The 22,288-nt window shown below is 36.8% G+C and overlaps 1 protein-coding gene and 1 pseudogene across 2 annotated transcripts in view; one reads left to right on the top strand and one right to left on the bottom strand.

The window, feature by feature from the left end:
* The window catches only part of LOC143691472 (ovostatin homolog 2-like), a 47,640-nt gene extending 43,490 nt beyond the window's left edge, over positions 1 to 4,150 (top strand). For both annotated transcript variants that reach the window (XM_077169982.1, XM_077169981.1), the window contains 6 exons: positions 338 to 462; positions 1,509 to 1,599; positions 1,972 to 2,040; positions 2,622 to 2,724; positions 3,411 to 3,486; positions 3,995 to 4,150. In XM_077169982.1, coding sequence (XP_077026097.1) covers positions 338 to 462; positions 1,509 to 1,599; positions 1,972 to 2,040; positions 2,622 to 2,724; positions 3,411 to 3,463 — 441 coding nt within the window. In that variant the 3' untranslated portion in view covers positions 3,464 to 3,486; positions 3,995 to 4,150. The remainder of the gene's footprint in view (positions 1 to 337; positions 463 to 1,508; positions 1,600 to 1,971; positions 2,041 to 2,621; positions 2,725 to 3,410; positions 3,487 to 3,994) is intronic.
* On the bottom strand, positions 3,714 to 3,813 carry LOC143642995 (U6 spliceosomal RNA; annotated as a pseudogene).
* Positions 4,151 to 22,288: the final 18,138 nt, after the last annotated feature.

Here is a 22,288-nt window from a genome sequence, read left to right as displayed (position 1 = left end):
TATTTCCATGATTATCTCTACTCTTCCTCTCATTGATGTTTTCTAATCAACAGCTGAAGATGCAAGTTATTTTCTAAAGAAGTGCACACTCAGGTAGAGGTGGATAATTGAGAAGTTTCTTGAAGATATCATGCTAGAAAGTATGCTGATAGCTTCATTAAATTATGCTGTTAAAGATTCTTGTGTCTTCTGAAAACTAAGCAATTTCATGTGCCTTATTCGCTGTTGCAAAGAGGTGAAGCAAAATGCATTAATAATGGAAATAGAGAAACAATAGATTCTGCAGTTTTTATTACAGGATAAATGAATGGGTTTTCTCACTTGCTGTCTTTTCTAGGCCACCCTTAGATATAATGTGCTACTACCTAAGAAGGCATCTGGATTTTCCCTTTCCGTGGACCTGGTCAAGAAAAATTCATCAAATATATTCCAAGCTAATTATGACCTAACACTGACTTTAAAGTAAGTGTCATATTTTTATTTTAGCACCGAAAGTAGAGAAATGGTAATACACCAAAAAACAGTTATTTTAGTCAGGAATGAAATTACAAAATATGAATGATGATAACCACAATGAGTTCAAATATTGGTGGTATTATTCTATAACATGGTTATTTCATAGCTCTCTGTGTAGCCACCACAATTTAGTACGTCAAGCAAAATCAGAGCTAGATTTATGTCAAGTATACATTGCACTACATCCAAGATTAATTTGAAAGCGCTGTCAGTTTTGGGCAATGGGGATATTGCTTTTCCTCCTAAAGAAAATCACTGATGGGCCTATATTAGAAAGCTTATAAATGTTTATTTTGTAACTGTACAGAGCAAGAATTTTAGATTTTTATTTTTCAGAGGAGGTAAAAAAATTCTCTCCAATTCAGATTAGACGTACAGAAGTCAAAGGATTTTAGCCTTAGTTAATATGCTGGAAAACATGGAGTAAAAGTAGTTTGGGGGTTTCTCTAAGGATTTCTTAATGACAGTCTCTTGAACATCAGAACTAAGAAAAAACTGAAATACATTGCGGAACTCTTGACTTCACGTCTCAACAACCCCAAGATCTCTTGAGGACATGTCTACTTTATGCTTCCACCAACATGTTGCTTTTTAAACTAAGATGTCTTTTAGGTGTTGTGCAAATCTAAGACTAACTTAAATAGATGTAATATAAATTTATAAGCTTTGTTTATAATTTCTGACTTTGCAGCCTCAGGTAAGCTTAAGAACGGGGCTTGGGAAGATGCTAGGTTGAGATGATTCATTATTTGCCCCGATTTAAGTTAATTTATGTTACCCTCATCTATCATCACTCTGGATGAGCCTCTTTTCAAATGCTTCAGAACAACTTTCATCAGGTGCTTCCTCTCAGCTTTTGCCTTTCCTTCAGACTTACAGTCAATTATAACTGACTATGTCTCCCTGCCCACCACCCTCACTATGATATGTCACTTTTCTGAATTGATATCTCAACTCGTGTTTTTTTTTCCCCCATTTTCTTTTGTTTTCAGATACACTGGAATTCGTAATAACTCCAATATGGTCATTGTTGATGTAAAAATGCTATCAGGATTTACTCCAGTCCTGTCATCCATTGAGGAGGTAAATAATAGAAACCCAATCTTCAATACAGAGAAAATAACAGAATGTATAAACAAAATAATTGGTTAATAAAACTGAACCATGAAATTCATCATTTAAATGAACTTATTTAGAGTCACATTTATATTCTGATGGACTCTTAGAGGGATGGTATTCTTTATTCTTAGCAATTAGTGATTATTTTCCATATTGGATAGCATGATATATTTCTCTATTTAGTTCCTTCAGAAAATTTTATGGCATTGTGGGAACATTCTATAAAATAGATTCCTAATAACTAGTTAAATAAAAAGCACGAAGCATTCAATTCTCAAAGGATACTTTTCATTTGTTCTAATATCTATCCGTCCCTGCCAATTTATTTCTTCAAAGCTTGGAAACAATGGCCAGGTGATGAAAACTGAAGTCAAAAATGATCATGTTCTTTTCTACCTGGAATATGTAAGTTCAGCAATACTTTGCTTTCTGTCATGACTAGTTAGGTGGTTCTATTGTTTATAAGTATGCCTGATAAGTTTTGTCAGAAATATGGGGTGCTAAAATTTGCCTATGTTTTGTTTTACTAGTAACTTTTCCCTATTAGCTCTCAAGTTATTTCATATACTTCTTGGCTTCCTGGCCAAATGGTTCCCAAACAGAGGAACACCATCTCTCCACTTTGCATTTCTCCCAGAAGCTAACAGAGTAGATGATGTGTGATTCTTTTATAGTTTGTCTTGAATCCAACAGAGGCTGGCATAAGAGTTAGAGCCACCCTTTCTATGTGGAGATCGTTACCGTTCATGCAAATGTCCACATTACCTTAAAGCTTGCAGTTAAAGTCCTTGCACCTCCTTATAAGCCACGAAACTTAACATTGCATACAATTTAATATTAAGTAATCCATCATTTTGCCATTATGTAAGATAATTGAAACCCTTGATCCGCTTAAATGAGTGGACCATGAATTTGGGGATATAATTTGTTAAGTGATTTCCTTTTTTGCAGAAATGCTGTTATAATTATAATTGGTACCTTTACAGGTTTTTGATACAGGAAAAAATTTCACTTTCTCTGTTGAGCAAGTCAATATTGTAGCAAACATTCAGCCAGCCTCAGTCATGGTCTACGACTATTATGAAAAAGGTAGGCAGCCACAATCATCTCCTAATGCCCTGACCTACTAAATTTTTCCAAAACATCTTTAGTCTTCAAAGACTAAACAATAGATGGTTTATATTGTATGTGGATTTTTAAAAATTCTATTATATATCTTCTTACTAGGCCATTTTCAGATACCAGAGTTTCTCAACACCTAAAATCCTTTTGTTATAATGCAAAAGGCTCCCTTTTAATTGAATTATAAACCAGGCTAAACTGCCAGATCTTTCTGTTGTTCTTTTTGTTAATGCCTGGATTTACATGTTATGTCACCTCAGTGGACTTTGATTTTAAGAAGGGGAGGAGGCAGCATTCTGGAAGATTATACGAATACTGTGAGTTTTGTGTTCCAAGTAATTACTAAAACGTTGTGAAAACATAAAAGTTTTCCCTCGAATGTTAATGCTACTTGTTTTATGCTGATTGCTGTGCAAAGTTTGTCAAGGACTACTTGAATTCTGGCTCTGTTATTTAGAAAATGAACATCCTTCATCAAGTGACTTAAACTTTGAGGGACTATTCCTGAATTTGTAAAATGAGGGAGGGTTTGACTCTCTTGCAAAATTATTGGAAAGACCAGTCCTAGTAGGTTCATATTGTCTGACATAACCTGGGTATAAGCAAGTTGAAACTATTTTTAAGGAAATACTTGCTTTCACTTTACTTTCCAGATGAATATGCACTTGTGTCTTACAATATCAAGGATATTGCAGTCCCACAGTGAGAAAAAGCAAAGCACAGGAAAAGGTAAGGAGACTTTATAATCATAGACTGTTGAAAACATACCTGGTAAGAAGAAAACTTTAAAAAGATAGAGCAATGGATGAAGCAAAGAAAAGTTCTTGGTATTTCACAAGGTTTGTTCATCCATGCATACTGGATGAGTATATTGATGGTCATTAAGATTTTAATAATTTTTATAATAGCTTTAAAAACTATATAGCTATATATCCATCTTTTGTCATTCTTTTTTTTAAAATATGGAATGCTTCACAAATTTGCATATCATCCTTGCTCAGGGGCCATACTACTCTTCTCTGTATCGTTCCAATTTTAGTATATTCTGAAGCAAGCACTTATCATTCATTTTTGTTTTATGAGATAACATATCATTAAATATATACATGCACATTTTATACATATATGTATATGTCTTATATGCATTTGTATATGTCTATATATATTATACCAGTATATCTGTAGATCTATATCTAAACATGCACATGTTTCTTTATTGTTTGCACTGTTTTTTAAGTCCCAGGTGGAAACTTACTTTGAATACACTTGTTCTTCTGTGTCAATCCTGGGTGAGAACCGTGAACCAACTTACATCCAGAACAGTCTGCAGCCTGCTGTGACTTCATGTCATACTTTATTTCTTTATTAGCCCATTAAATTCTTCAAGTTTGCACTTGAGTCTGTGATTTTCTTTGCAACCAGTGCATTATTCATAGTTTTTTAATCTAGAAAACTCAGAGCCTGGTTTGATAGCAACTAAGATACTTCACTTTATTGTTTTTAACACTAAAAGTTTTAGACATTATGCCATGCAGAATTTGGAATCCTCCAATATTCAGAGAGGTAGAGAGAGAGAGAGAGAGAGAGAGAATGAGTTGAAAGAACTTCATGCTTACTCATGACAAGGAAACCCAAAACAAAAAACAACCTTCTTATTTCTTTTATTACTAACATGCAGCCCACCACATGTTCCAGCCCAGCACAACCCCAAAACCAAAGAACACACCAAGCAGAAAATTAGCCATGAGTTTTAATTAAACGTTTACAAACTGGAAAGAATTCTACCCAATGACAGCAGGTTGGAAAATGGGTCATAACTCCATCCAAACAAAAGAGAGCAGAGTGCCAAAAGGGCGACTTGTAAAGTATAACAGAGTCCTGCATGATTTGATTACAATGGGGTTTCAGCAGTCTCTTGTGAGATTTGGTTCAGCAGAATGAGAGTTGGTTACCAAAAGTGATTAGGAAAGGGGAGCTTTCACACAAGCTCCATGGGCTTCCTTAGGGAGGATGTCCTGACCCCTGGGTGGCCACAATCCACCTCCATGCAGCAGTTTGCATTGATTTTAGGACAGATATTGCATCCATATTCTACAACAGCAGAAGAGACAACAGAACATTAGGAGTCCCACAAAGTGACGTTGCCATGACCAAGAAAGGGAATTAAACCATTCTACTGATAATTGATAAAATTATCATTTATCTAATTTGATTCTCATTTCAGTGCTAAAGGAGATGTTTCCTTTCCAGATTTTCTGAAATGCTGAATTCTGCCAGGGCAGCAGACCATTCCATGTAGTACAGTTCACAAGAGTCACAGTCCAAGGCAGGCCAGTGACACCCAAGAGTGGTAGTTCAGTGCACACTTAGCATTGAGATTTATTGTGCACATAGGTTACTGCAGAAGCCTATTGCAGAAAGATATTTCCTCCAACGCTAAAGGCAAAAAAATACAAGCTGAATTTCCATCAATAGACAGATACCATACCTTTTCCCCTGGCAAGTGCAGACAGCTTTCAGGAGTCAAATCTGCAATCAGTCTCGTCATAATCAGTGTCTACAGAGTCATACATACTGTACCTTGGGGCGTAGGGCATTCTGGGTTGACTACATATACATTTTTTTGGCATTTTGCACATAAACTGTGGTCTAATACTTAAATTTTGGGCAACCCAATACTCCATGGGCTTGAGCTTTCCAACCAGTATGCTGCATCAGCCTAAGCCCATGGCTAAGGATCTTATTTTCCCCAATTTCTGATGCTGGCACAGGTAAGAGCAAGTTATTTTCATTACCTCTTTGTGGCTGTAGCATTGCTGGTTCTTTTACCTGAATTCACAGCACCCACCATTAACAGTTCAACAGGAGCAGGAATGGCTTCTTGGAGCCATGAATCAAGTCTGATGAGGGCTGGATACAACTGGCCTGTCCACTGCTATAAATTTTGCTTGTTATCTTTTAACTGCTCTTTAAAAGCCCATTCATTCTTTCAATTAATCCTACTGCTGTGGAATTGTAAGGCAGATGAAATGCCCATAAGATATCATGTTCAGTATCCCAGACTTAGGTTAGTTGACCAGTAAAGGGAGTGCCCCTATCACTGTCCACATGTGTATGGACCCCAAAGAATGTTCTGCGTTTTTCCAAACCATATATTGTAGCTCTTTGATTAGCTGTCCTTACTGGGAAGGCCAGCAACAGTTCAGTGGTCATATCTACAGGTGTAAAAGCATGTTTTGCACCTCCAGATTAGGGATTGGACCCAATACAATCTACCAACCACCTGGTAACCAGAATATGCTTGTGGCCAAAGATATAACTGAGTTAATGAGGAAGCATCTTTGGGCATCAAAGTGAACAGGAAAGCAAGGCACTCATGACTTCTTTCAGTTGTTGTCTGGTGATAGGCAGCTGGAATTTCTGTGCCAGTCTCCACAGAGTCTGGTATCCTTGGTGCCCTGTCATTTATGTAACCATTCAGTAGCCTCATGTGATATTGGCTTTAGGCTACAAATTTTTGCTAAAGCATCTGCTTCAATATTGCCAGGTAAAGAATCAGTGTTATGGGAAGTGACATGAAACATGGTTGCCATTTGCCTGTGACAGGTAGTCCAGGTGTCTTCCTACATTTCTTTTCCCCATACAGGGCAGCCAGCAATAGTCCATTGTTCTTGCTTCCACATGGCCCTCCACACTGTCAGGCTCCAGAACACTGCCAAGTTATCAGCACAAATAGTTAATGCATCTTCTGGTTCATGAACAAGAATGACCATCCATACAGATCTTAATTCAGCCCATTGGCTGCTTTGCATAGCCCCAGTTTCCCACCATATAGTATCCATACTAAGTTGCATGACTACTGCCATCTCAGTGGCAGGCTCCCTGTGTGCTGATCCATTAGTAAACCAGGCAGACTTAGGTATACTGCCACATCTGTCAACAGTGGGCACAGAGACAGCCATCCTGGGAGGATCAGCATGAGGGTCAGGCATTGTTCTTCCACATAGGAAACTGGTCTTAAGATATCAAACATTTCTGCACTTAAGAGGCTGTTGTTTAAAATGCTGCACTGTAGCAGATAAGTTTTCCATTTCCTTAATGAGCTTGATTGTGCACTGCCAGAGTGGGGTTTTGTGGCAGTGTCCTGTATCCACTCCTATATGGGGATGGTTGTTTATTTCACAGGGCATTTTTGAGTTAGTCCTTAAACTTGCAGTAAGGCATTACAGGCAGCACAAAGCTGTTTTTCCAAAGGGCTAGATCATAATTTAAACCAAAAGCTGACGAGAACTTGCTTTGTTTGATTGCCTTTGCCACAAGCCCCCCCCAAAACCAAAACTGCCCACGTCTAATTTTCAAGGCACAACTGGGTCCACCCCTCCATAAAGCCTGGGCCAGTGCTATAGCCCATTTGGCTTTTTCAAAAGCAGCCTGCTGGGAGGTATCCTATCTCAGGAGCAGCTTTTCCTAATCAACACAAACACAGGTTTTAACATTTGGTCTAAGTAAGGAGCAAAAGGTTTGCAATACCCCAACACTCTCAAGAAAGCCATAAATTGTTTTGGCATATATGGCATAGGAAAATTTTGCACTATATCAATTACTCCAAAAGGAATAAATTTTGCTTTTCCCAACTATACGACACCCAAGAATTTGGCCGGGCAGCCATGGCATTGGTATTGTAGTTTGTCATGATTTAATTGCCTATTCCTGAAAGAGCAATGAGCCTGAGCCTTCTTTTAGTTCTTGAAAAGAGTTACTGCTTAACATGACCTCATCCATATAGTGAAATAGAGTTACACTTTTCCACTTAGCTTAATCCTTTGCTATGAACCTGTGGCAAGCAGTCAAACACTGTATATTGCCTAATGGAAGCACAATGACAATCCTTTGTTCTTCTTCCCAGGTGAAGGTGAAAACGAGTTGACTGACCCCATTTAAGAAAATACACAGGGAAACAAAGATAAAATGACATAACTGAATGTTAATTCCTTGTAGAAAAGAGGCAACCCTCAGAATTGCCGCATACAAAGATGGCATTACTTTATTTTCTGCTTCTATAATCTCTTTTTTTCAATCTCCTTTTCTTCATCAGATGAAGAATACACAGGATCCTAAGCCTTTGGGTCCCAGTCAGGGGAAGTCAGGATATGCCTCACTTGCCTCTTGGGCAATCTACACCCTCTTACTGTAGCATACCAGCATGCTACTATTTCTAAACCCTTATCTACATGGCTTAGCCTCTCATTCAATGCATCCTTCAAATCTACTGATTTCTAGGTCTTTCTGAGACAGTCTGCTGCATTTGGCTGTTCTGCACACAACAACAGCCAACCAGCTACAGCATAGTCAAGCAAGTGGGTGACGCCTTCCCACATCAAGGAAGCAATCCATCTCAGGATTACCCTTATAGCATCTTCTTTCCCCAGACTCATGCTCTTTATGCCCAGTGGCAATTTGGTCTCCTGGTGGGCTCACCAAGTGTTCCAACTCAGTATAACCCTGAGACTAAAGAATACCCCAGGCAGAAAATTAGTCATGAGTCTCAACAAGGGACTTACAAACAGGAGAAAATTCTGCTCAATGGATGCTGGTTGGGAAATGAGAGTCAGCACTCTGCCAAAACAAGAGAGAGAGAGAGAAGTTCCAAGAGTGTGGCTTAGAAAGTTTAACAGAGACCCCCAAGATTTGGTTACAATGGGGTTTCAGCAGACTTTCATGAGATTTGGTTCAACAGTCCCACAAGAGTTGGTTACCAACAGTTATTAAAGGAGAGGAGTTTTCACAAAAGTGCCACATGCTTCCCTAAAGAAGGGGATCCTGACCCCTGAATTGCCACACCACAGGTCTAGATGGGACGCAAGCATCCATATTTTTTAAGAAACACACCAGGCATGGTGGATTTCCAAGGAAATTACATTCATGTAAATGAATGTAAACTCTTCTAGTAAATGTGTGCTAAAGGTTCACAAAGATTGAAGGGAATTTACTTTCTGGTATATGATATTCATTTGCTGGTAACATTTTTTTCTGCCTAAGTAAATGATCGATTCTCAGTCCTCTTTATACTTGATATTTACTCACTAGTTTGTTTGATAGCATAATAAAATTGTTTCTCAAATTGTAAGCAAACAAGGAGGACATGGTGAAGTCAGCTGCCTACTCCTTGGGTCACAAGGAAAGGTGATTAGGTTGTTTAACTGACTAGACCAATTAAATTAGATAGTGCAAATTTTGGAGAAAATAAACGTTTTTTTTTTATCTCACACAAAACTTAGAGCTTTAAAATATAGACAATATTATTCTTTATCTTGTATATTGATTTAACTTAGTTTTAACCAGATCAATTTTGTCATATTTTTAACTGAAGTTTAATCTCATTCAGTTTTTTTTAACCATTGCTGTGTGGATTCATACTAATTTTCAGAGCTGGAGAACCAAATCTGAGTTTCAGGTGTCACACAGATACTTAAAGTTCCAGGGAATTACTGGGCTATACATATAGTAAAACAACTCAGAATTTAATGATAATAGTTAATGGTTACAATCTGAGCTTTAAACTTTATAAGTATTTTTAAATGAATCTTCTTTGAGAAAGAAAAATATTAGACAGCCAATCTATGTTAAGGAACCATAGAAGTTTTGTTCTGTTTCACTTTTATACATTTACCAGAGTTATATTATTTAACAGGTAGAATATAACATATATTGTTCAATCATTCCTTTAAAGTTGGGCATTGCCTAGCCTAGATCTAACCAATTGAACCTCAGCACACAGGGCAGATGTATGTAAGGCTGCTTGAGCAGAGGCTTTCCTAGTGCCAGCAGCCACACACCATGCACTCATGAACACCCAGCTTCTTAGGACCATCATCTAATGCATCCTTACAACACCTTTGTATTATTTCAATAAATATCCTTCTTAGTAAAAAAATAAAGTTGAGCACTCATACCTTTAGATAAGTATTAGAGAGAGCAGTGCATCTGACAATTTGGCTGTTTCTCTGATCCTTGGCCTTTTTAGAATAACTAAAACTATCACTAACAACACCATACCATTACTTAACATCATACAAATTAGTATCAGGATATAACATGGACAGTGAGAACATTATCAAAGTTTTAGGAATTTATACAGTCTCTAAATATATGAATAATATTTTACTTATACAAATTTAATTAGAAATAAGATAGAAAAATCCCTTTTAACCACTGTAAAACTTCCCAAACACCTCCTATATAATGGGTTAATCTATTTCAGCCCCTTATTTACACAAGGTGAAAGAATAAATTATTTGTAACAGTTTTTCCCTTAGCAGTGTGAAGACCTGTTTTCTGAAATAAAGGATAATGCCAACATAAACATTAACAAGGACATTATTCTGATGTCCATGTTATTTTAACAGGGAGAAAACTAAATTTTAGTTTTGTACAAACTCAGATTAACACAAAAGCTTCTTTTAAATATATGATACACAAAGCTTTTGAACCTACATACTTCCTTCTAATAGCAGTATTCACGAAAGGAAGGAGACAGAGATACTACAAAATAACAGAAGAAGGAAGAAATTTATGCTTGGGTTTGAAACACAGCCAGGCATCTATATACTTTATACTCAGAACACACAAATGATTACTTTATAATATACTTAAAATCTCTCAGTCCAATTCACACTACTTTCAGAGGTTAGAAAAGCCCCAAGTTTGAAATATAATCAGTTTTTTATATTTAAGGGATTTATATCCAAAAAACAACACAAAACAAAACAAATTTTCTCAACATTATTCCCAATTGCTAAATAATGTCAGAAATGTGTTACTTAACGAAATTGTTATGGTTTTTAAAAACTAGTTCAGAGTTCTTTTTATTTAAATGCTCCTCTCTTATTTAAAGGTCTTACACGTGTCATCTCTTCTATGAGGATTTCTCAGGTCATTCTTTATTTGCTTTTTAAATTCTTCCAACATTTTTATCCTTTTGTTACCATTGTCTTATACTATGCCTTAATAAATGTATATTCTAACTAGAATATAAACCCTTAGAATCTAAGACATATGTCTTTTCATTTATAACAGACTGACATTAACAAAGCCACTAAAAATTTTTGTACATACTGAGGTAACAAATGGCCAAGTAGCAAAAAGGTAGATTTTTTGACATCCAGGTAATCAAGGTTATAAAAAATCCATTTATATCTTATTAAACTTAACCTATTTCTTATATAAGATATATTTGAAGCATTATCATATCCTTATTTTTATTATATTTAAATGCCAACATTATCAGGTACATTGCTTAGTTTATGCAACCTGTCAGTTAGGCTACTTTAAGATGAATTTTGAGAATGTACTTAAAATATTAGCTTATTTTGTTAGTAGGCTTATATGAATTTAAGAACATACCTAAGCAGAATAAAATTGCATGTTTAATTCAAAAACTCATCATTCAATTCCTTCTGTTGTTCTCATAATATCCTAAAATTATGAACAACTTTAAAACTACATTGACTATTAAGATCTGGAAAACATACTGAAATCATTCAATTTGTCCCAAGTCTCAATTTAGGAAAAATTTTTCCATATCTCTGAAAAAGCTTTCATTTTATTTACTGAAATTTAATAATTAAATTTTATTCAGTTAGTCCTATTCCAAGGCTATTAGATTATCTAATAATAATCTAATTATTAGTTACCACTGCAAAAAATAATATTAGCAAATATAGCCTATAGTATAACATTCTTTATGCTTAGCATTTCAAATCTGCAGGCCCAGTAAAAAAGAATTTTAAACCACAACTCGCCATTCCTTTCTGTGCCCTCACCCATACCTGCTCTAGGTGGTTGGGCCTTAGGGCAGGAATTGGTTGCACAGACAGAAAGATATCAGGCTTGCTGGGTTTGAAAATTTTAGGTGAGGGCCATGGAATTGTGAGAGTTCCTATACTTGGAATTGTGAGAGTTCTTATGCTTTTAATTATTAGATTTATTTTAATAAAAGTGATCAGAATCATTGGAAAAGTTCTTTGCTTTTTCCAGAGGCAGCTCTTTTGACAGTTTTGTGCTACCTTAGGGAAATTCCAGGGGCAGTTTTTTTTTTTTAATGCCCCTTTGTTTACAGTAATTATAAAACTAAGGTTTTTGAATCTTGCCGTTCAGAAGTTTTTCTCTCTTATTTCAGAAGTACCAATTTATGTATTTATATCAGGCGCTTAATCATTTTTAAGCAGTTCAAACAGAACTCCTTAAGAATTTTCTTATTAATTTGCTCTTGCCATCCAGAGGTATGAGAATATACATTGTAAATGCATACAGATACAAATAGGAAATTCATTACTTCAAAAAAACAGAAACACAGAAATATTTTTGAGAGGGACAAATAAAGGACTGAATTTATTAGCTCAACCTATCTCTCCTTTTTTTGCGGAACAATTCTAACCGTACTATCTTTAACTTTGACTATAATAGTAGTATTTATTTTGAATTATATTGAGGCCAGATTATGTTGCAGAGATAGAATCTTTTTTTATAAATTCATAACCAAAATCTTTTCAATTTTTAATATAGCTCAAAGGTTTCTTTTTTTAAAAAAGAACTTCCATATTGAGTAAACAATTATTAACATTTGACCAATAAAGCAAATACAGGAACACACAAATGAATGGCTAGATTGAACACATCAGCTAACCAACCAGCACTAAACGCTTAACACACTGATTAACAATTACACAATCAACTTCTGCTAGACGCAGGTAACACACTGGCTAGCATTTAAACAGGCTTACTTACTTCCATTAAATACTAATTAATTGTTGGATTATTCATTTTTAGGAGTCTAATCAACAGACAGATTTAGGCCAGGGCCTCAAACCCTGTACAGAAAGCACACCAAATACATCAGTTAGCAATTAAACAGACATAAAACACTTATCGTACCACTTTAACAATTAACCAATACCTAGATAACACACTGGCTAACACTTTAAACACACCTACTTAATTTCATTAAACACCAGGAGATTGTTGGAGTAGGTCAGGGCTTCAAATCCTGTACATGACAGTACTCCAAATCAGAAGGTGTCCAGGTCAGAGTGTAGGGATCATTCTGGAAGCATGACCCAGGCCTATGTCAAAGGGGACTCAAACTGTATATTTACTTCCTGATCCATTTCTACCTTGATGACCCTTCACCCAGACAGCAAAACTGTGTAGTATGGTACCCAAAATCAGAAGGTAGAGAGTCAGAGAAAAGGGATCATTCTGGCAACGTGACCCAAGTCTAGGTCAATGAGACTTGAACCTCCTATTTACTCCTCGAACCACTTACCCTGATGATCCCACTCAGCCAGTCAGATGTCCTGACCTAGAACTGTAAGCAGTTTCTCCCTTTGAAGCTTTCTTAAGGTGCCAAAAGTCTCTGGAGTGCCAGCAGAACAGAGAAACCCTGGTGACTGAGCTTCCAGACTAAATTCAGTCCAGTGGCCACAAAAGGCTCAATTATCTGGCTCACCTGCTCTGCTAGGGCTCCAGAGATTCAGACATTCATCCCATCTGGGTTGCCAAATTGTAACTGGATAAAAGCCATGGATTCTTCTGCCAGATGTACTCAATAACCAAACCTGAGACACTGGGGTTTCTAAGAGAGACAGACTTTATTACTATACATGTGGCAGGAGAGTAGATAGCCTAACATTCAATATCTGTCTCTTTGAACAAAAGAGATTCAAGGTTTTTAAGGATTCCAGCAAGGGGAGATGAGGTCATTTCAGATAGCAAATTCTAGGCAGAAATTCAAACCAGAAAAGAAAACTTTGTTAAACGTTATTAATGTAAGTTAACATAAATTCAAAGGCAAGGAGGCAGAACTATCTATCTTTCAATGACAGAGCTTAGCCGATGATTTACAAATGTAAATGAGGCTAGTTAATGACTGTTTTCCTTACCAAAGAAAATGACCAGATAAGGGGCATAACAGCTTACAGTCACAAAGGCACCTGACAAGAGGTAAGGGCTTTTACAATACTTTCAGATGTCCAAACAGCTTAATTACAGTTCAGGGCTTTCAGGTACCCTCCCTTGTCCATTGCAAAATCCCAAAAGCAAAATGAACATTTATATGATGATTCAGTAATCAAAATCATCTCTTAAATCCTGATTTCTCAGATACATAAGCGTTGAATCAGAATGTGATGTAGCACAAGAAATCCATGAAGACAGAAGGAGAGCTCATCCTTTTTATATGAGGAAGCAAGCACACAATCTATTACATACACATTCTGTGGATATGTTGGAGTAGGTTTAAAATTTGGAGACAAGAATCCCCAGCAGTTATTAATTTCTTCCCAAATAACGGGGAGATGAGGGCACTATCTTCCTTGATTACATTACAAAGAAATAAATTCCTTCCTAGAGTACAACTTGTGATGAAATTTGAAAGAGACTTATTCAACCTTGTACATGTTTTTAAAGTTACATACATTTTAAAAGGACAAAGAAAAGGAGAATTTACATTTGCACGTTTTCAAAGTAAATGCAAAGACAGATAAGAAAGAGAAAGTCTCTTCCCTTATGTCCAATGGGGAGAATTAAGCCCTTTCTCATTATTGTTGTTGTTATTATTGTAATTTGTACTTGACCTCACATAGGTAAGCAGTTAAGAACGGTGACAGGGAGCCAGATCTCCTAGGAGCTTGAGTGCTGTTGTTAGGGTGTTAACTTTCACCAAGCAAAACTGGGGCCATTACAGGGTTTGGGGAAGAGGAGTAATCCGATCTGATTATGTTTTAAGGTGATCATTTGGCTTCTGTGTTGAAATCAGCTATAGGAGTGTAAGACTAGAAGCAAGGAGATGTGGTAGAGGCTATCGCTGTAATCCAGGTAAAGATGATGGTGAACACAATGAGAGTTGAAGCAACAGAGACAGAAGTAATCAGATTCTAGATATATTTTGAAGGTAAACCCAACAAGATTTTCTGATGGATTATCTGTAAGGAACAAGAGAAAGAGAGTGATCAGAGATTATAATAATACTTTTGGCCTGAGCTACTGGAAAGATACAACAGCTAACACCTGAGCTGGCCATGGTTGAAGTAGGTAAGAGATGGAAGATTAGGAATTCAGCTGTGGACTTATTGAGCTTGTAATTTTATGCATTCAAGTGGAGATGCTAAGCCAAAAGATGGATAATCAGTATGGGAACTTGAATAGGACTCTGAATTGAAAATATAAATTTGACAATTGTTAGTTCATAGATGGCCCATAAAAACAAGGGGTGGGAAGAAATCGTTCAGGAGAAAAGAACTAAAGACATTTCTGTGAAGGAGGAAACAATAAAGGAAACACTAAAGGAGAAACCAGTGAATGAGGATGGAACCCAAAACAGTGTGGTCTCCTGGAAGTCAAGTGAAAACAAGTATCAAGGGAAAAGGAGTGATAAAAAGGGTCATGTGCTGCTGAATAGTCTAGTAAAATAAAGACTGAGATTTGATCATTTACTTAGACAGAAAGAAATTTTACACACAAAGCGGCATCATATATCAAAGTAGATTTCATTCATTCTTCTTGAACCTTTAGCTCAAGTGTACTAGATGAGTCATGCTTTCCTTGGGTGTAGTTTCCAGGGCTATTTTTTAAAATATGGATGCTGGTGTCCTGCCTAGACAAATTAAATAAAAATCTCTAAAGCAGTATTCACAAACTTTACCATGCATCAGAAGCATCAGATGACGATGAGATTGTTGAGTCCAACCCCCAGAGATTCTGATTCAATAGGGCTGGAGTGGACACAAGAACTTGCACTTATAACAAGTTCTCAGGGTACACTGGCTCTCCTGGGCCCAGCACCACACTTGGAGAATCCCTGCTCTAAGAATGTGTCTAGGGCACCAAGGTTATTCAAAACTCCTCAGGTGTTCTACTGTTGGGCCAGGGTTGAAAACTGCCTCTTCAGATACTTGCTACTTCAAGTTATGGTCAAAAGACAGCCTCATTGGGAGCTTGTTGGAAGTGCAGAATGTCAGGCCCTACCCAAACCTACTGAACCAGAATCCATATGTAAACAAGATCCTCAGATGATGCACCTAGTATATGAAAATGAGTGAAGTACTGCTTAGGCCATGGTGGGTTCTTTTAGGAAACTCTATCCATCTTTCTATAATTGTTCTTGCTGATCACTGATCTTTGAGAATTCTCAATTTCTCTTTCTTGAGCCAAAGAATCATATTTCTTCATTTTTATCTTGCTCATAACTTCCTGTATTTCTATTCTCCCCCATCCCTCTGATACAATCTAATATTCAAAACAAAATATCTTGAAAAATATACTTTTCTGTTTGTGGTAGCACTGGTTGTTCACCCAAAAACCTTCCTCCTTTTTTTGCTCAGACCACAGAGTGCTCTTTCATGTTTTGTTCAGACCACAGAGTACTCTTGGATGAATTGTAATTTTTCAAGCCAATAACTCCCACATTCCACAGTGATAGGTTATCTACAGGTCAGGTTCCCTGGAACACAAACTCTCAGATGGAGATTTGCATGTAGGAAGTTTATTGGGAAAGATACTCAACACTGACACCTGTGATGAAAGAGGGAAGCAAAATTGTATGGATAGAATTGAACTATAAGGTTTTCAGTGTATCCTATGAGGGACTCTGGCACTAGAATGGTTCTTCAGAGTTGTCCCACCTTAAAACAAGAAAGCCAGACCTTTATATCAGCTCAATAACCATTACTGGATATCCAGCTGCCAATGGGGAAGAGGCAGGACTTAGGGGAAAAGTTTCTTCTGGTGCCAAGGACAATTCCCAGAGCTGAATTCAGCTGAAATTCAGCAGCCACCCCAGCACCTAGTGTTATCAGTACCACTGATGCTGGAGAGCCCCAATCAGTTCCCAGCTGGATGTTGGAAAGCCCCAGGAGTTCTCAGAGAAGTGGAGACCTTGACCAAGGTCTGACACTGTGAAGTTGCTTGACTCAGCTACAGGAACAAATCCAAAGACTAGTTTGTGTGTATTGCCCAAAATTTAAATGCACACACTCAAATGGGTGACCATGGGTATTCTCCAAAGGGAAAGAAGCCCTCTGAAATTGGGATCCTTACATTATAAAGACTGGGAGGGGCCCTTCACCCTCTGGTTATGCTAATAACGGATTGATGAGCTTCACTTTTTATTGGTTCTTTTCACGGGCCGACCTGAATGAGGGCTAGGTGTGCAGGAGTCTAGGTGTGTGCATGCAAAAAGGAACTTTTTTGTTATGTGTGTTAGGGTCACTTCCCTTTTGCTTTGTGCTGGTTTAAAACTTACATACCTGTGAAAAGCCATGTTCTTTCAATCCAATCTTGTAGGGACAGACCTACTGTTGGGTGGGACCATTTGATTAGGTTGTTTCCGTGCAGATGTGACCCTGCCCATTCAAGGTGGGTCTTAATTAGTTTACTGGCATCCTTAAAAGATCTCAGAGAGTGAGAGAGCTCAGAGAGAGAGCAAGCTGAGAGCCAACACTGAGAGTAGAGAGTTCAGATGCTTGGAGATAGAAAGAATCTCAGGCAGGAGGCCACTGGAACCAGGAGCTGAAAGCAATGAAACCTGGAAGCAAAAGGCCAGCAGATATGGCCACATGCCTTCTAATGTGACAGAAAAACTCCAGAAGTGATTGGCCTTTTGAGTGAAGGTCTCCTCTTGTTAATGCCTTAATTTGAGCATTTTCAAAGGCCTTAGAATTGTAATTTGTAACCTAATACATCCACTTTGTAAAAGCCAACCCATTTCTGGTATCTTGCATTCCAGCAGCATTAGCAAACCAAAACACCCTCCTTCTCTATCCAAACTGCCTCACCTCTGCCATGAATGAATATCTAGAGCACACACCACAGCATCTGCTATTTGGGTGGAGAAGCAAAAGGCAAAAACCAGGTCTGGCTAAGGAGCTATATAGGGATGTATTTTATATATTATCTAGAATGATTTTCCTACCCTATAGAAGAGAGAAGGAAAGAGATGCAGAAGAAAATTCTTTTTCTGCTGCCTTCTTTCTTCCAGATTGGGATATTGTTAGGAAGAAATCATCTTTGGCACTTCAGGAACAAAATTGTGACCAAAAAGGAAAATAATTCCGATGTACCAATGAAGCAGAGTGAAAGGAATACAAGAAATGCCTTTTGGGCATTGGTGAGCTGCTAAACCAATCCAAGTACTACCTTCTTCAGAATCTGTGCTAAATAAGACGATAATTGCCTGATTTTTTTAATGTCTCGGTTAGTTAGACCTTCTGTTACTTGCAGTAAATAAATGCATTTTTCCCACCATTTTTTTTTCCAATTTCTTTCCCTTTTTCTCCTATATTACCCTCACATGGAACCTGCCGTATCTCCTTTTCTGAGTGCTCAGATGGCTAACTCTAGGAAAATTATTTTGGAGAGTTGCTAGGAAAGATCCCACTGTGTGATCATCCTGTGAACAACCATTCATTCTTCACAGCAATGTTCTTCATGATATAAGACCTTGGTGTATGTGTTTCTGTGTCTATGGTGAGCAATATTTTGCCTCTGTGGGGAATTACCCAATGCTTACTGTATATCATGTACTGTGTTAATCACTTTAGATATATTAATTTATTTAATTCCCACAATACACTTATTAGTCATTGTTATTGTGACTCTAATTAATGACAAGGCAAGAGAAGCACAGGGAATTTAAGTGATGCATCCAAAGTCACATATCTGGTAAGTGGTAAAACCAGGATCCAAACTATAGCTGTGACTTTTCAGGGCCTTTGCCCATCTTTATAACTGCCTCATAAGGAGAGCTCTATGCACAAACCAGATTCTTAGTATATTAACATCTAAAGGAAAGACTGAGCAAAGGTATATGCTGATGACTACAAAACAGGCAAAACATATTTTATGCAAAGGAACTACATTTATTGAAAACCTTTCCAGTCAGGGATGCACTCATTCCCAAACCCCACTCTGCCTGAAAAGTGATGGCTTCCTCAGCCAGCAAAGGGATCCTGGAAATTTTTATAACTTGCTGTGACAGTGTTAATGCCAAAACCAACACAGGTTTACAAACACCTTATTATTTTCAGTAATGTTATTTCCTATGAGAAAATTGTGAGCTCACAACCCTTAACACAGCCCCTCCTTGTGGTTCTTCTCCACACAAAGATGGCTCTTGTGGGAGAAAACAGATTGGCACTGCTTAGCATCTGCTGCATTAAACAGCTGTCTGCTGAGATTGTTGGTAGAGGTCTTGTCAAGAACAGGTTCTGCAGAGGGCAGAACAAGCTCCCATTTACTACATTCATTTACTACATGACTAAGGGCTAGTTCCTGGCACATTTCTTCCAACATCTTTATTCTCCACCTAAGAAACAATACTGCTTAACACTTGTGGTTACCATCAAAGGTTTCAAAATGATCAGAGTTCCTTCCAAAAGTTCTATGTTTTCATAATATGAAAAATTGTATATACCACCTAGGCAACTAGCTACCTGAAAGAAAATGAGGTGGTAAAGATGGAACAGAAGCAGGACAGAATAGAAGTAAGACTCCAGAATTGACTTTGGAACTGAGAATATAATGTTTCACCAAGACTAGAATCATAATTAATTCTTTTTCTCTTCCTTTTTCCTTTTGTATGTTATTACCTATATATCTTCAATCATTTTGCATTGTAGACAAAGGTGTCTGGATAAGTAAATATCTTTGTATACTAAATATGAATATTCACTGGAAACAACAGCATACAGTACCTGGTGTTAACATTAAGGCAATACATTCACAAGGGAATCAGACTTGAACTTACATATTAGTTATTTATATTTAACTTTGACAACAGCTGAGCCTGTTATTGATTTCATAAAGGGTATTGCTGCTTACCTTGAAAAATTTTTTTCTATTAAAGGCAACCTGAAATGCATCTTGGCTAGAACCAAGACCTTGAAATTAGATGTATTGATTCATATTTGGGTTTGGAATTCTGTTTTCCATAATGCTAAGGAGGCCTTATTCCAATATTGCACTGTTACAGTTTGTGATGAAATATTTTCACTATTTCCGTTTTACAAAATGAGGAACTGGATATGGAATGTATGTGAATAGAAAATGGGGATTTCCCATATGTTGTAAATGTTACACCTATTTCGCCTCATAGAAAATTCATACCATCATTTTCTCCAATTTCGATATAGCTTAACTTTACTAGCGATATCATTCCTTTCTAGTAAATGGTAAATCTTTTTTCCACAGTGAAAGAGTATTTCCTCATACAGTGCACAGAGAATCAGAAGCAGCCATTCTGTGTTCTCTATGAAAATAACAGTCTCAGTCATTGAATTTATCCTCTAAATCCTGTGTTTGTCTCATAAAGATATGTGTGCACACATATTTTTATGTCTTTGTTGTTTCACATTTAAACAGATTATTTTTGCCTAATGTAGAGGCAGTGCTTGTGATATATATATATATATATAATGATATATGTAATACATATATAATAAAAAATGTATTTTTGAGATCACAGGAGGGATCTTAAAGCAATGAACACTCACTCAGACGCAACTAAGTTACAATCAGAGGTAAGTATGAATAATATTAAGAAAATCATTCCATAAATAATATAATTCTATGGAAAGAGTAAATAAACCATAATTTCAAACAAAAAACCCAGATAGAAAGTCATAAAGGGAAGATACCATAAATTGTAGGTGCCAGTTGGCAATCCAATGTAATGACATATACTTACTTACCAGAGGGCTATGTATTAGAATATTTAATAGTTATGAATGTAGCCACTAAATTAGGTAGACCAGATTTTATGTCTATATAAATATAAATTCAATTCATCTTTCAAAAGGGAAGTGATCTGTAATTTCCCCCTCCTACTCAACAAATTCATGTATTTGTAGTGATTCATTAGTGGAATTTCCCATGCTAGCTTTCCTGTTCTTGATGATAGCTTTGGACAACAGGATTTGATGACAGTCTTAGAAAACATTTGACCTGCACTCATTATGCCTCACTACTATAATTTATGCTCTGCATTTTAACTAATTAATAAACGTGTTCTAAATGTAAGCATATGCCTGACTGTGCTCTTCCAATATTAAGTGACCATTTTAGATTTTGGCCTTGGGGTGAGTGTTATGAGAATGGACAAATAAAGACAGTTTTTCTGTTGCTTTCCATAAAGGATAACATAAGTGATCAACAATATGGGACTGTTTCCCATCTGTGATATAAAGACGAAATAATGGATTAAAGACATACAGTCTATAGCCTTATAGTGAGTCAGGCCAATTTTCTTGGAGGTATAGAAGCACTCAATATCAAGCATCCTTTTAGAAAGAGGTGGGTAGAAAATACAATACGAAAATACAAACTAATATGTCACTAGAAAATTTAACCATACACTGATGGTGACTTAATTGATCCTTTTTAATTCTCTGGAATATGCAACAATAGTAAACCAGCAAAAGAAAAGTTGAAAATGTACATCTGCTTCTTTCTGCATCAAAATATCATATATATATATATTTTTTTTCCTTGCACAGGCAGGCACCGGGACTCGAACCCAGATCTCTGGTTTGGCAGGCAAGAACTCTGCCACTGAGCTACCTTGGCCTGGCCCCCCAATATTTTTTTTTAACTTTACAACTTTGGGGGTCAAGTGGGTTTAATTACTTTTCACACCACAGGTTGGATCCTGAGAATGGAAAGAAGTCGTCATTTGTGCTGGGAGAGTTATTAAATATTTGAATCAGATCTAGCATTCATTAATGGCCTATTTCAGCCACAGAAAAGCCAAACAATAAAGAACACAATCTGCATCTTCGAGGTTCTCAGAGAAATGACAGACATAGCATAAAAACAATATTTATAGTTTAACATGTCTGAGTAATAGATATATATATATACCTGAGTTATGGAAGCTTAAAGCAGAGACATCTGATTTCAAATGAAGATTCATGAAAGTTTGAGCTGAATCATGAAATACAAGAAAAAGTTTCTACTTGACAGAAAGAAGTTATGGAGAGAGAGGCATTCTTGCCAGAGAATTTAACACATAAAAATGCATGGAGAGATGAAAGAGCATAGCACATGTAGGAAATTCCTAACATTTTCACTGAAGAAAGAACAAAATATCTGTAGGGAAGTGGCAGGAACTGGAAGTTGGAAAGGTACCTAAGAAACTTCTCATGAAGAAACTTGCTCTAGAGTAGGAGATGACTTCGTCATGCATGACTAAACCACAGCAATGGTCAGGTTACCTTCCAAGAGCTTCTTGTATAGACAAAACCCTAGAGGTAAAGAAATACAAAATAATTGACAGTATTCTAGGAAAGGAGAAGAAGAAAATGAAGTGCAATGCAAAACAAAAACAAACCAAAAAATGAAAATAATGCTTCAATAAACTTTCCTGCCAAGCATTTTTATTTCATAGACCATTAGGTCTTGATCAAGCTCACTTATGTCCACTCAGTTTCATCTCAGAGTTTCCATAGCTGTGAATGTTAGAGAGATTTCTTTATCTCCC

This window comes from Tamandua tetradactyla, chromosome 7, assembly GCF_023851605.1.
Source record: "Tamandua tetradactyla isolate mTamTet1 chromosome 7, mTamTet1.pri, whole genome shotgun sequence".
NCBI classification, from domain to species: Eukaryota; Metazoa; Chordata; class Mammalia; order Pilosa; family Myrmecophagidae; genus Tamandua; species Tamandua tetradactyla.
This window is presented reverse-complemented; position numbering and strand designations above follow the sequence as displayed.